This window comes from Physeter macrocephalus, chromosome 5 (genome assembly GCF_002837175.3).
Source record: "Physeter macrocephalus isolate SW-GA chromosome 5, ASM283717v5, whole genome shotgun sequence".
Classification (NCBI taxonomy): Eukaryota; Metazoa; Chordata; class Mammalia; order Artiodactyla; family Physeteridae; genus Physeter; species Physeter macrocephalus.
In genome coordinates this window covers 77,723,157-77,737,170 of record NC_041218.1, presented here as the reverse complement: position 1 = coordinate 77,737,170, position 14,014 = coordinate 77,723,157, and the positions used below count along the sequence as shown (strand labels likewise).

At 38.1% G+C, this 14,014-nt stretch overlaps 1 protein-coding gene across 5 annotated transcripts in view; it reads right to left on the bottom strand.

Annotated features, from left to right (window-relative positions):
- The window catches only part of KLHL7 (kelch like family member 7), a 58,498-nt gene that overhangs the window by 6,209 nt on the left and 38,275 nt on the right, over positions 1-14,014 (bottom strand). For all 5 annotated transcript variants that reach the window (XM_007116338.4, XM_007116339.4, XM_055085046.1 and 2 more), the window contains 2 exons: positions 3,857-4,097; positions 1,150-1,351 (listed from right to left, as the gene is read on the bottom strand). In XM_007116338.4, the coding sequence (XP_007116400.1) occupies positions 1,150-1,351; positions 3,857-4,097 (443 nt within the window). The remainder of the gene's footprint in view (positions 1-1,149; positions 1,352-3,856; positions 4,098-14,014) is intronic.

Sequence of the window (14,014 nt, the reverse complement as noted above, 5' to 3'; positions counted from 1 at the left end):
TCCCTGCATCGGCAGGCAGACTCTCAACCACTGCGCCACCAGGGAAGCCCAAGTTAATTTTCTTATTGAAGGTCTTTGGATGTTTCTGATTATCAACAAAAGGTCTGACTGGAACATCACCTGTGTTCATTTTCTTGTTAGTTAATTACACTATACTTACCACCCCCCACTATCAATAACTGGCTCATATCCTTTGGCCATATTGAATGGGTTCCATCATTAATTACAAGATCAGAAAAACGGGCTAACCATTTATTTCTTTGTATTTTGCTTTTTAAAAGCAGTTATTTTACTTCCCAGTTGACTTCAGAATATTTTATTTAGGGACTTCCCTGGTGGTCCAGTGGTTAATAAGTCTCTGCGCTCTCAATGCAGGGGGCCCGGGTTTGATCCCCGGTCAGGGAACTAGATCCCACATGCCACAACTAAGACATGGCGCAGCCCAATAAATAAGTAAATAAATATTAAAAAAAAGAATAATTTTATTTAATAAATATGAATCCAAACATACTTTAGTAAGCACAAACTCAAAAAAGACATTATACCTTAGGGATATGATTCATTAATGCCATGAACCAATACATAATATTTCTAATTAAAGGCAAATTTACTACGGGTCATAAATTGTTTCCCCCTCTCTACACTTCCTGATCTCTCAAACAAAAATATTTTGAGTTTGATGAATCAGTCATATTTTCTTATTCACAGACATTTATTTATTGCACAAGCAGGAATAGAAAGAGAGGGGCTCCCATGCGGTATAAGGTCAAGCTATTTCTTAAGGTGTAGAGGAAGGGTCAAAGCTATAAACATGCCCCTCACCCTAGCACATTCAAAAATCCTTCTGCTGGGTTCCTTCTGCCTTTTGACATCTTCTTCCACTGAGTTTATAGAATACAATTAATTGTGTAGTAAGAGTTTTTTTTTTTTTGCAGTATGCGGGCCTCTCACCGTTGCGGCCTCTCCCGTTGCAGAGCACAGGCTCCGAACGCTCAGGCTCAGCGGCCATGGCTCACGGGCCCAGCCGTTCCACGGCATTTGGGATCCTCCCGGACCGGGGCACGAACCCATGTCCCCTGCATCGGCAGGCGGACTCTCAACCACTGCGCTACCAGGGAAGCCCAGTAAGAGTTTTAAACTGATACATACGTTTCTGTGGCAGGATCATAGACTTCACAGGAATTCAGTACTCTCCCAGAAACATTGTTCCCTAAACTTCCACCGCAAACATAGATGAGGCCGTTGGCTTCCACCATCCCATGACTGCAGCGCTGAGTCAGCATGCTGGGCTTTGTGTGCCAGCTTTCAGTTCTTGTATCATAGCACTCAAATAAATACAGAGCCGAGTTTCCTGTAAAAAAAAAAAAAAAGGACCCCATCTTGCTTAACTCAGTGTGTATGTGGGCCTGGAGTGAGTTGACTGTAGAGATGAATCATTAATTACTGGAGGAAAGAATTTAGGGTTGTAGAGTCTTTACTCAATCAACAACAACAACAAAACGTAGAAATAGTTTCAGAAAAAGCTACCCGTTTGTATAGACCTTGTTAAATATTCAAAAAAGGATCTGTTGGAGAAACTTATTAATTGGTAGTTAAACAAACAAAAAAAAATTGGTTTGATTTCAAAAGATTTTCAAATTAAATAAGAAACATTATGTATGTTTTCCAGCCCAGTTATGCATGATGGGAATTAATTGAACCTCAAATGTTTATAGAGAGGGGGAAAAACACAGCTGTTTACAGATGGTACGTCTATACCTTAAAATATGAAGACTACTATCTGAGAGTATCCTCAGGCTTGTCATTTAATGTTCTACAACAGCCACTGCATCATTAACAAAACTGTTCTTCCTGACTGCTCTCAGTAGTTGTGTGGGTAGGCCCCGCAGTCATGCCGGTCCATTCTTGAATATACACTCAAAGTATCGTTATGTGTTTCTGGTGTACTTTGATTATACATTTTAACGGCAAAACACACCCATCCTGTTTTGTAACTTCTGCACATTTTAGGAGCTCAATAAACAGATTTAGAAATGATACCATTAAAGATCAAGTGCTTTTTTTCTTTCCCAAGAAAAACGAAGTTAGAACTTTATCAAATTATTGCTCCCCTCCCACTTTTCTGGACTTTTCTAACGCTTAAAAGCAATAACACCCATAAGTCTCTATCAAAACCAAAGCCTATGAAGAGCAAAGTTCAAAGAGTAACAAACAGAAGAAGTAATAGTCATGACTAACAGTAACTTCTTTTTTACTTTTTAAACATTTCAAATTTGGTAGATTCAGTTGGTTGACACTAAAGGGAAATATACAGTATATAGCAGATTTAAAAAAGTTACTATTGGGGCTTCCCTGGTGGTGCAGTGGTTGAGAATCCGCCTGCCGATGCAGGGGACACGGGTTCGTGCCCCGGTCCGGGAAGATCCCACATGCCGCAGAGCGGCTGGGCCCGTGAGCCATGGCCGCTGAGCCTGCGCGTCCGGAGCCTGTGCTCCGCAACGGGAGAGGCCACAACAGTGAGAGGCCCGCATACCGGGAAAAAAAAAAAAAAAAAAAAAAAAAAGTTACTATTTAAGTGAAAAACTGACTTAGTAAATGCTGAAGAAATGAAGTTATCTACTATACTTTCCACAAAAAAGTATATCTATAAAACATTTCCTACTATATTTAGGATTTATTGTATTTGAAATATGCTGTATTAGACATTCTGTGAGAATGCTTTTAAAGAGGGGGAAAGGTCACCTCCTTAAGTCACATTTAGAAAATCATATTTCTTGTACTCATTTTGCATCTAGTGGCAGTGGGGGTAGAAACTGAAAACAAATAAATATGCTGACCAAAAGTAAAACAGTCTTTGGGCTAATATAAAAATCATAAAAGAAAATAAAAAGACAACGTTTAAATTCCATACTTTAGATTTACTTGGTCTTCCTAGTTTTCTTTATAAGCCCATTATTTAGCTAAAGAAATTACTTGAAAAGACGAAAGCATATAAAAGCTACTCTGCACCTAAAATATTCATTTAGAAAAATTATTCATTTAATAAACAAACACTAGTGGACACTTACAAATTATCTGTCAATGAGAAAGGTTTTTATACCCATACCCACACCCTGTTCTGATCAATAAGCTTAAGATACCACTACCAATCATTACATTAAAAAGTTAAAGAATAGGGAGTTCTCTGGTGGTCCAGTGGTAAATAATCTGCCTTCCAATGCAGTGGACACAGGTTCAACCCCTGGTTGGCCAACTAGGCCCACGCGCTTCAACTAGACAGCCCGAGTGCCGCTAATTACAGAGCCCGCGTGCCACGACTAGAGACAGAAAACCTGCACACCACAACTAGAGAGAAGCCCACGCGCCACAACGAAGATCCCGCATGCCACAACGAAGACTCGATGCAGCCAAAAGAAAAAAAATAGTTAAAGAATAAAGCAAATGAAAAAGATTATTCTTACTTTTTTCTGATACAAAGAAAGCAAAGATAATACAGATTTTAAAAGCCTGAATGTGGGTCTATGAGTAAGCCAAACTCTGAAATCTTTAAAGCAAATAATATTACATATATAACTAATCCAGATGGCAACAATGAAGCTAAAATCCAGATGACGTCAATGAAACCATTGTCATGACAAAAAATGGACAGTTAACATAATCTAGGAAGTTGAAGTTCTCGTAAATTAATGACTTACAAAGAGTAAGGTAAACCTTCAGGGAAATGTGCTCTAAAATATGACAGATATGTATTTACATTTGTCAAAAAGTATCTGGACAAATAATACCAACTCTGTTTAAATATGAAAGCCAAGACCCTCAGCTTTAAAGCACACACAAATACTGAATAAGTCCTTACCAACTTCGGAACCTCCAGATGTATAAATTTTGCCTTCTGCAGCGCAGGCAGCAAGGCTGTCTCGAGGTGTTGGAGGGCCCAGTTTGGAATACCAGCTATCTTTAACGACATTATAGCAGTCCATTCGTTTTATGGGGAAAAGCTGAGAGCCACCCAAAATGTAAACTACATTGTCCCAAAACACGCATGCTGCATCTCTTCGTTTTTCAAAGGGGCAACGGATGTCTGTCCAGCTATAATCCTGTAACAGGAAAGGACAGGAAGATTTCAGTAATGGAAAACTACAATAGAAAAGGATGAAGCAAAGATATAATTGAGAACATATAAAACATAAGAATATGTTAAATTTATCAGAGTACATATAAGAATGTTTGGCTTGAGACTATTATTTAATCTTGTGTGATTTCTTCAGAATGTTGGTTAGTTGTGGCAGAATGCAAGAGGAAGACAGTGAGGGCTTTGGGTCTTTTCTGGCTCTAAAATTAACTTTAATACATTTGTATGTATCACCACCACCCAGTCTTCTATTCCTTCTGTTATTGAGGAAAACAATACAAGAAAATACTAAAATAAGCAGTTTTGTTATTTAAAGAAAGATTTTTTTCAGATGTAAATATGCGCATCCCTTCTTTGCCGTACGTACAGGGATATAAAGAATCAATGGATAATTTGAAGCTTTAACTGCCATTAACCTACTAATGTCTAAAGCCAGAAGGCATTTTGTAGACTTCTGAGAGATACTAACTTTCTGTAAATATTCAGGTGAGCCAGTATAGTCAGCCAGACTCTTAAAGCTGTGATATTATGAAATACTTGAATAACCTGAGTAGTCTGGAAACAACTTTTTTCTTCTCAATGAGAAGAAATGGGCACCTATCAGTACTTCACAATAAAGGCTGTTCACAGCACCACTGATTCCTATGTTTGATGACATCCAATGACACCTGTGCCCTTCTTCTATTTAAATATGTGGGGGAATGCTCCCAAAGTTATAGCTTGTTGGATCCTCCTCCTTTTAAAGCAAGGAAGTTACAGTGTTCCTGCTGCTTTCTGAAAATGGTTGAAAATAATTAGGGTCAGATAGAAATCCAAACAATTCCCAATCTCATCAATCAAAGCACTGTGTAGGATTTATTAATGTCGATTTCCCTTTGGGAAAATTTGATATCTATCATGCTAATGTCCTGTTTTTCAGGCATTCACTGAATTAGATCAAAGCATCATAGAACATAAGAAATAGTTTCTTAGGAAAAAGAAGAGTCCCTGATTGAGAATATCTTGACTCCTAGTGATGATAAACGTTCTGCTTTTTAGGTGACCAGAGAAACAGAGCCTTAATCCCTTTCTTATTCTCAAATTAGGGTCTATGAGTCCCCCTGGGTAACTCAGTGGTATTTTTATTGGTCGGCACACAAAACTGTAGGATAAACATAACATCTTCCTGAAGCTTCAGTTTTACTAAATGGATTTGAAAAACTGAGGAAGACTATTTTAAAAATTTGTTTTCTTGGGGACACTGTGTACCACAGAATGAAAAAAAGTAAGCGATAAAATATGCTACAGGGAGCAATACCTCAAAAGTAAACAAAATTACTCTCTTACATATTATGCAAATCTACTCATAGCTCCTATCTGACCAGGTTCATTAGCAGAGAAATACAATTTCATTAATACGGTACATTAACTTAGTGAATCTCAAGTCTTGCCACTCTTACACCCAATTTATTTGATATTATTAGAAAGTAATATGCAAATTTTCCCATAATTGCTAAAGACATCCTTAAGAACATTATCTTTCTAAACTCTTCCTTAATTTCAGGATGAGAAAGTTGGTCAGATATTCTTCGAAATGGTCTCCAACACCTGATACTCTTCAAATTAAAAAGAACTGCCCATGTAGAAGCTGGAACTAAAAAAACAATATACTACTTCTTTTAGCTAGATGAGCTTTAACACTTCGACAATAAGATTATGAGGTTCCGAAGAATGAAATAATTTCAAAGAGCTTGGTAACAGAGTAATTCTAACTTTCCAATACTACTCAAGGGTCTGAGTAGGGAATGGATGATCCTAAGTCATATAGGACTTGGTTATGCTTCACATTTAAGAATTAAAATGCATTGCTCTCTCGGAACTCTAAGCCCAAGGGAAAATTGATTAGCTTGTGTGTCTGCAGGGTGTGCGTGTGTGTAACACGGGAATAGGCACATGCTTCTATCTACTTGCAATGTGGGCTCTGGTTTCTCTAGAAGTCCTCAAGTTTTTAAATCTTTTCCAACTCTCCCAATACTGTCATTGGTCACCAGACATGTTAAACGCTCTGCTTGATAAATACTAGCTATATATAATATTCTGCCTAATAGTTCATCTTTTACGCAGGTAAGTGAAATATCTTTCTTTTTACCTGGAATGCAAAATAGACTTCATTTCAGATAAAATGTAACGCTTTACATTTGGGCTCATTAAATATACCTGTCAGGTGTTAAATGCACCTGTGTTTGAGCATATCTGCCTTTGGTTGTACACAGGGGAGCTTATGGTCTTTTCTTTCTGTGTGTGTATGGGCCAACCTCCCTTGGAAATCTACCGAATTCCCTCAATCTACCCCCCATCCAAAATAAAGTACTGAGAATGTGATTTAATGTTTGCCCTTTAGTAACTTGTTATACTACCTAGGAGATGTGTGCAGTTGAAGAAGCAAGCAGAGAGGGGGAAAAAAACAGATGGGAAGTCAGGCTTGTCAGCTCAGTGCATATCTTTGCCAGGTCTTATTCTAGTCATGGGACCACTCCCAACCTGGAGCCTGTAGGTGGAGGAAGAATTACTTATGGCTCCCAGCACTCAAGCTACAAGGCAAGCTAGAGGGGCATGGAGCTTTCATGTTAGCAACAGATGGATGAATAGCACTAGAGTCACAGTGTATGTGTGTGGGCAGGAAATTGTTACCCTAAAAGTATAATTTAATGCAGTTTTTATTGAGTACCTATTCCAGGCAAGGTTCTATGCTTAGCTGCTGAGAAGATATGAAAATGAGAAAACTGGAAAGCTTAGAAAAAACACAGGTAGAAGGATTTCTTAAGTTCTGACACATCACCCATGTATGCATCCACACATATATATGCAGACATACCCAGGTATAAAGTCCTGTCTTTCCTGGTCCCAGTCAGCCTTTCTTGCCTCTGCTATGATATATCACATTCTAGACTTTTTTCAAGCTCAAGACTCCTTTTCTTTTTGCAAGCTTCCCTGATTTCCTTTTTCTGAATCCCCACCACACTGAAGCCTGCAGTTGATGACTGAGTACGCCATTACATCTTGTCTTGTGTGACTTTTCAGCTGTAGGGCACTGCTACAGGAAGTGAAAGTGAAAGCCCTTCTTGAGTTGAGGGCTGTAATATTTTTCTACAAATGCCTTAGGGTAAAAACATCAGCCTGCTATTTTCCTTGAGAGTAAGGATTGATTTTATATAATCTTTATTCTGAAAACACATGAATCCTCAAATAATAGAAACAGTACAGATGTAAATTTTAATAATAATCAAGACAACCAAAATGCAAAATGAAAGAAACTTTTTATTTTTAAGACTTGAGAACTTTATTTTGCATCATTTTGAGAAAAAAATCAAGCAAAGCTAGGGGAGAGAGGAGGTATATGCCAGATGCCACAACATTTCTAGAAGCAGTTTCATGAAAAGGACATCAAAACACTGTGGCTTATAAAAAAGGACAAAATAATGCCATTTACAGCAACATGGATGGACCTAGAGATTGTCATACTGAGTGAAGTGAGACAGAGAAAGACAAATATATGATATCACAAATATATGATATCCACATATAATGTAGAATCTAAAAAAATGGTACAAATGAACTTACTTACAAAACAGAAAGAGAGTCACTATTACAAATAAATGATAATATTATATATCCTTATGAGGAATACTCCACAGTCCTTCAAAAGGATGGTATTTTCATTGACATGAAACTACCACCACAATATAAATGCTGAGAGAGTAACAAAAAAGTTTTTGTAAAATAGCACGTATGGCACGATCTCACATATATAAAGTGAGAACACTGGGGACGTCCCTGGCAGTCCAGTGGTTAAGACTCCGTGCTTCCAATGCAGAGGGCATGGGTTCGATCCCTGGTCAGGGAAGCTCTGCATGCCACGAGGTGAGGCCAAAACAAAAAATAAATAAAAAATAAAATTAAAAAGATAAAAAAATTCTAAATTAAAAAAAAATGAGAGGACTGGAATGATGTTCACCAACTATTGATGACTGTCTGTTATGCTGGGAGCATCTGGCTTTCTCCTGTTTATCTTGCTATGTTTGAATTTTCTACAATGAGCATAGATTATTTTTTTTAAACAGAAAAAGTAAATACAACCACTAGGCAAGTAGTACCAAAATTATGGTAGAAAGAAAACCACTTCTCACATCAGACGCTTATAATAGTACTAAATGTTTTAACAGAAATGTGGACTTGAAACTAATTTAAGTTACGGCTTTAAAAATTTAAACACTTAAATAGCTATTATACTATGCGGCTGAATTTCAACTACAAGACGGATCAGAAAGAGTCTTTGCCTTCCTTCCAAATAGCACACTATTAGGGCACTCTAGTTTTTTAGAAGTGAACGCTTGATTGTGCTTAATTTCCTAGGCTGTACCCACTTTGAAATGCACTCATTTTCAATGGGATCACACAGATATTTGTGTAAACATATTAAGCCCCCAAAGTCCAGAAAGGGATTTAATAACCAGCCATTGGAAGAAAATACTCTTGTAACTTAAGTTCTCAATAAAACATAGCATCACAGCTAGAAAAAAGGCTTCCACAATTGGGGGTGGGTGGGCAGGGTGTGACTGTGCTACTGTAAGCTGCCAGATAAACTCAGGAACAGTGAACATATAAACGGGCAGTTCCCAGCTACTGATCAGTTAAAACTAGCAAGGAGTGGGAAGTGAGGCCAGACACCAGCTCAAAGGGAATTACTAATTAAGAATCACTACTGTTTTATAAAGTCACAAAATGCTCTCCCCCCTCCCCTCTCAAACTAAAACCATACCACCAAGACACACAACTCAAATCTACTCAGAAATTTCAGTGAGATGAAACTCAGTTCAAAAGTGAAACCTGATATGAATATTATGCTCAATATCAGCTCTTGTCATTTCAGTAGAAAATACATGAAATAGCAGGGGAGCACCTCTGCGCTAGCACCTTGCCAGATATCTCAATGACAAGATTTGCCTTTAGATGAACTTTGACGTGTAATTTTTTATCTTGGCACAGGAAGGCATATTATACTTTAAATGATTATCTCAAATCTCAAAATGCAGTAACATACCCATTTAATAAAATGTTCTCACCAATGGGACAAACATCAACTCTGTCTCAGATGTGTGGAGTATAGGAGATAATGCACCCAGTCAGGAGGTTTGGAAGAGTTAGGCAGGGTAAAGAAAAAAACAAAATGGAGATGGTGAGCCTTTTTACATTTAAATATGGGAAAATGAGAAAAACTTAAGGATGGCAGGGAGAAAGAGACTCAGTGAATGAAGATCAAAGAGTCAAATGAACATAATTGATATTCACGCAAATCCGAAGATTTAAACCTTCTGTTAATAGACCAGAAAACTGAAATTCAGAAAGGCTGACTTGCCTAAGCTCCTATACCTGGACTTGAAATGCTCTTTCTACAAAACAGCTGCTTTCTTTTAGAAATAAAGGAAGGAAGGAAGGAAAGAAGGAAGGAAAGGAGGGAGGAAGGAAGACAAGGGACCAAAAAAAAGGTCTCACAAAAGAAAAAAGACCAATGGCTGAGTCCTTCAGTTCTTCCACCTATATCTAAATTCTTTTTTTTAAAAAAAAAGTTAGACTCCATTCAGTTAAATAATACTTTGTATGCATTTTATGAAAACGTTTAATACTCATACTTATCAAACCAAAAAGATATATTCATACTTAGGACTCAATATATTCTTTTCTTTCTCTTTCTTCCTATCTAAACTCTACCAATAAGTGTCCCTCAAGAAAACTTCCATGAAGCTTCCATGGACAAATTCAACCCAGGGGAATCTCTTCTTTTTAGACCACCAAGGCTGTCATTACCTATCCCATACCGGGACTTTTAATTGGCTACATTCAGTGGCAGCTTCACCAACCTCAGCCTCTGTGTTCTCTAATTGCTTCAAGCTTGTATACATCTCATACACTTTGAGTTTGACTCCTTCATAATCCCTGCTGCAGCCCAACCCCCAAATTTCAAATTCTAGATGAACTGTCATACTGGTAATATATGACAAAATATTTGTTCAAACTGCAGTTTATAACCAGCTAACTGTACAATATGCTATGGTACAATCTGCTGTTGTTTATAGCAACTCAGGTTAGCTTTCTCTTATACTGATCACCAATTTTCAAAGAATATCACAAGAAACCTATCTGAACATGATTTAATACTTCTAGGATAAAAGATCTTACTGTGCCTCTGGGTCATCATATGAACAATTACCAAAGGTAGCCAACAGTAATTTTTGAATGACATAGTAGAGTAAATATTTATTTCATTCCCTGCTGGTTTCCCTCAGCCTCTTAACCCCTAACCCTGCATTTATGTAGCCACTACCCTCCAGCGAATTCCAGGATGACGAGTCCTTGAAAACACCACCACACAGATTTACCATCCCTAGTCTCCTTATCCCTTCCCACCTGTGGCCCTCAATCAAATACCTACAGCTTTGTTTCTGCCCTCTCTGTCCTTTAAGGGGACTGATCTGTTAATTTATAATAATTATGGCTGGCTGTGGCTTACAGAGAGTCTGAAGTCACCCCTCTCTTGGTGAGTCTTATTTTTTTTTTTTTTTTTTTTTTTTTTTTTTTCCTTTTTTTCTTTTCTTTTTTTTTTTTTTTTTTTGTGGTATGCCGGCCTCCCTCTGTTGCGGTCTCTCCCGTTGCGGAGCACAGGCTCCGGACGCGCAGGCTCAGCGGCCATGGCTCACGGGCCCCGCCGCTCCGCGGCATGTGGGATCCTCCCGGACCGGGGCGCGAACCCGGTTCCCCTGCATCGGCAGGCGGACGCGCAACCACTGCGCCACCAGGGAAGCCCTGTAAGTCGTATTTTTACTGGGGTTTTTTGCAGGCACAGTGACTAAACACAAAAGGAAACTGATCCCTGAAGGGGGGAACATCAGGTACCGCACCTTTGTAGAGTACAAGGGCTGTGAGGTTGACTTTACAACAAAACTACAAAAGTGTGTTATGGAGATGCTTGAAAACAAAACAAAACAGAGGCTCTCAATATTCCTATTTTGGAAGACATTCTAGAAAGGCACTCTACTGAGAATTTACCTCAGAATGTGTTCCAATCTCTTCTACTTGAATGTGAGGACCACCTGTCTAACCAAACTGCCTGCAAACAATCAGGTATGAGAAATACTTATTGTGCATAAGCGGCAAAGAACACTGATTTTTACCACCGGCGCCTGTTATACTGACCACTAAGGAAGCTTAAGGGATACCCATGTTGACTCACACTTGCATTCCAGCAACGTCAGTCCCTGCGGGACACAGCTATAGGTCCAAACCACCTGGGATTACTGCTGTCCATTTTGGATATTTTGTTCTTACAGGTGCCCCTGATCATTTTAGCAGCACTCACTCTTTGACTCCAGTACACTGCTCCTACAACACTCTTTGCTGGTGACAAACACTACTGATGCACTCTTACAAAAGCTTCATTAATTTTTTAATGTAACACCATTTTCCTATAAGGTTTACACTTCTTTTACACACAGGTCTTTTAAAATCACATGCAACGTATAACTGCCAGTTTCCACCCTGATGACAGTGTAGGACTGTCTCCTTAGTGAAGGCCTGTTTAAGACGGAAGGTAGCTATGATACTGTGAGAAAAGGCACTGTGATACCTTTAGTAAACAATATTTCCAAGAGGAAAATGTGATTTGTGTTGAAAGTAACTTCACTTCTTTTGATTTAGGGCCCACCTATATTTAAATCCAGTCCTATAAAACCAACTGACAGAATTTCTTATGAATTATTATATAAAGTTATACTGGTTCATTCATGCTCACAAACTTGACTACCGACACTGGGTCAGACACTAAGCTCAGTGATGAGTCTACTTCAGAGTTTTAAGTAGGAAAAGGTACTAAGGGAATTCCCTGGCGGTCCAGTGGTTAGGACCCTGTGCTCTCATTGCCAAGGGCCTGGGTTTCAATCCTTGGTTGGGGAACTAAAATCCCACAAGCCCTGGCGGTGAGACAAAAAAAAAAAAAAAAAAAAAAAAAGAAGAAAAGGTACTCAGGGTAAACCTTTTGAACCTGATGGTTCCATAAGATATGGCACCATATGGTTTTCTGCCTTTGCAACTTACAGGGTCTAGTCCTCACTCTGCTGGTCTTACTCCTTGTTTGGTTTTGGCAGGGAATATGCAGAATCCCTTTTTCTCTAGAGCATAGTCTCCTATTTTTTTTTTTTTTGGTTGCGTTGGGTCTTTGTTGCTGGCCACAGGCTTTTTCTATTTGCGGCGAGCAGGGGCTACTCTTCACTGTGGTGGCTTCTCTTGTTGCAGAGCATAGGCTCTAGGTGCTCGGGCTTTAGTAGTTGCAGTACATGAACCTAGTAGTTGTGGTGCACGGGTTTAGCTGCTCCGTGGCATGTGGGATCTTCCCGGACTAGGGAGCGAACCTGTATTGGCAGGCAGATTCTTAACCACTGCACCACCAGGGAAGTCCCATAGTCTATTTCTCCACCATATGAAAGTGGTGAGCCAAGACCCCTACAAAGCTTTAAGCCCTCAAAGCTGATCATTTCACTGACAAGAATAGTCCAAATAATCTGGTCAATTAAGTCAACTTTTATTTGGCATCAATATCATAAAACGTTCCCATACTACAATTTGAGAACACCAATTTTAAGAGAACATAGCACTGGATTCAGAAAAATAACTCTTTTAGTAATCAATAAGCACTTGAAAACTTTAAAAACAGGTACAGGTGGGGAAGGGGAGACTCAGCAGGCTTCATGAAAGGACCCTGACAAGAAGAGTATCATTTCAATTCAATATAGCAACCCAAGATTTCTTTATCTACTCCTTTATCTACTTATCTACTAGAAAAAATGTTAAGATTTTCTTTCTTATCATTTTTCAGTCAGCAGTTAATACAAATATTTGCCACCTCTCATGAGCAATATCCAAGGAATATCTAAAGATAATAGTTTATAGGGATGTTGGCTTAATTCTAGATAATTCAATTAAGTAGTACTGCTTAAATTGTCTCTTTGAAGGAGATCAATTCAGTGAAAATAATCATTTTGGGTTGGTATAGGACACACATCAATGGGTTCCGTTTAATGACAGTTAAAACCTTTTTAGCATCTCTGAAAATATTAAGTTCAAGATTTTAAAACAATTCCTATACAGTACTTATTATTAAGCAGTCTACTTAAATAATGTTCACCTTGGGAGATTCAAGGTAAATAATAATAACTTATAATGAAATCAGCCTTCCCAATTGTTTTAATATTAGAAATAATAAAGACAACCAACTTATGTTAAAATATTATAAATAACAGTAAGTGATGAATATTTTCAAGATGAAGTTTTTAGCAGAAAGCAAGGCGAGGTTGGTACTTCTAATAGAAATATTTAATAAATATTGTAATGGGATTCTAATGGTGACAGCGTTAGGGAATAAAGTAATAACTGATGGAATGAGGATGTTTTTATTGGTAGCTATATCTTCAGTTATTTAAATTTTTCCACTGGAAGTCTAAAAACTTGTGACTGAGTATACAAAAGAGCACTAGGAACGTGCCATTTATAAGAGCAAAGTAAAACATCAAATGAGAATTCTGAAGTTACAGTCTCATTTTCAGGCTCGTGCAGAATATCCATCTTTTTTTGTTCATCTGTCCAATTAAAAAAAAAAATTAAGGAAAGTGTTACAACTACAGACCAAAAACAAAGTGCTAGTAGTCATTCGATATTTGCCTTATTCTAGAAACAGTGCTGTCTCCCAAATGAAATCAGGATTCTCCTTGTCCCCCTGTACATCAAAACAGACATCTACCTTAAGAGAAAGTATTTTCTACCAAAACATACTTTATTGCTTTTTTTTTTTTTTTT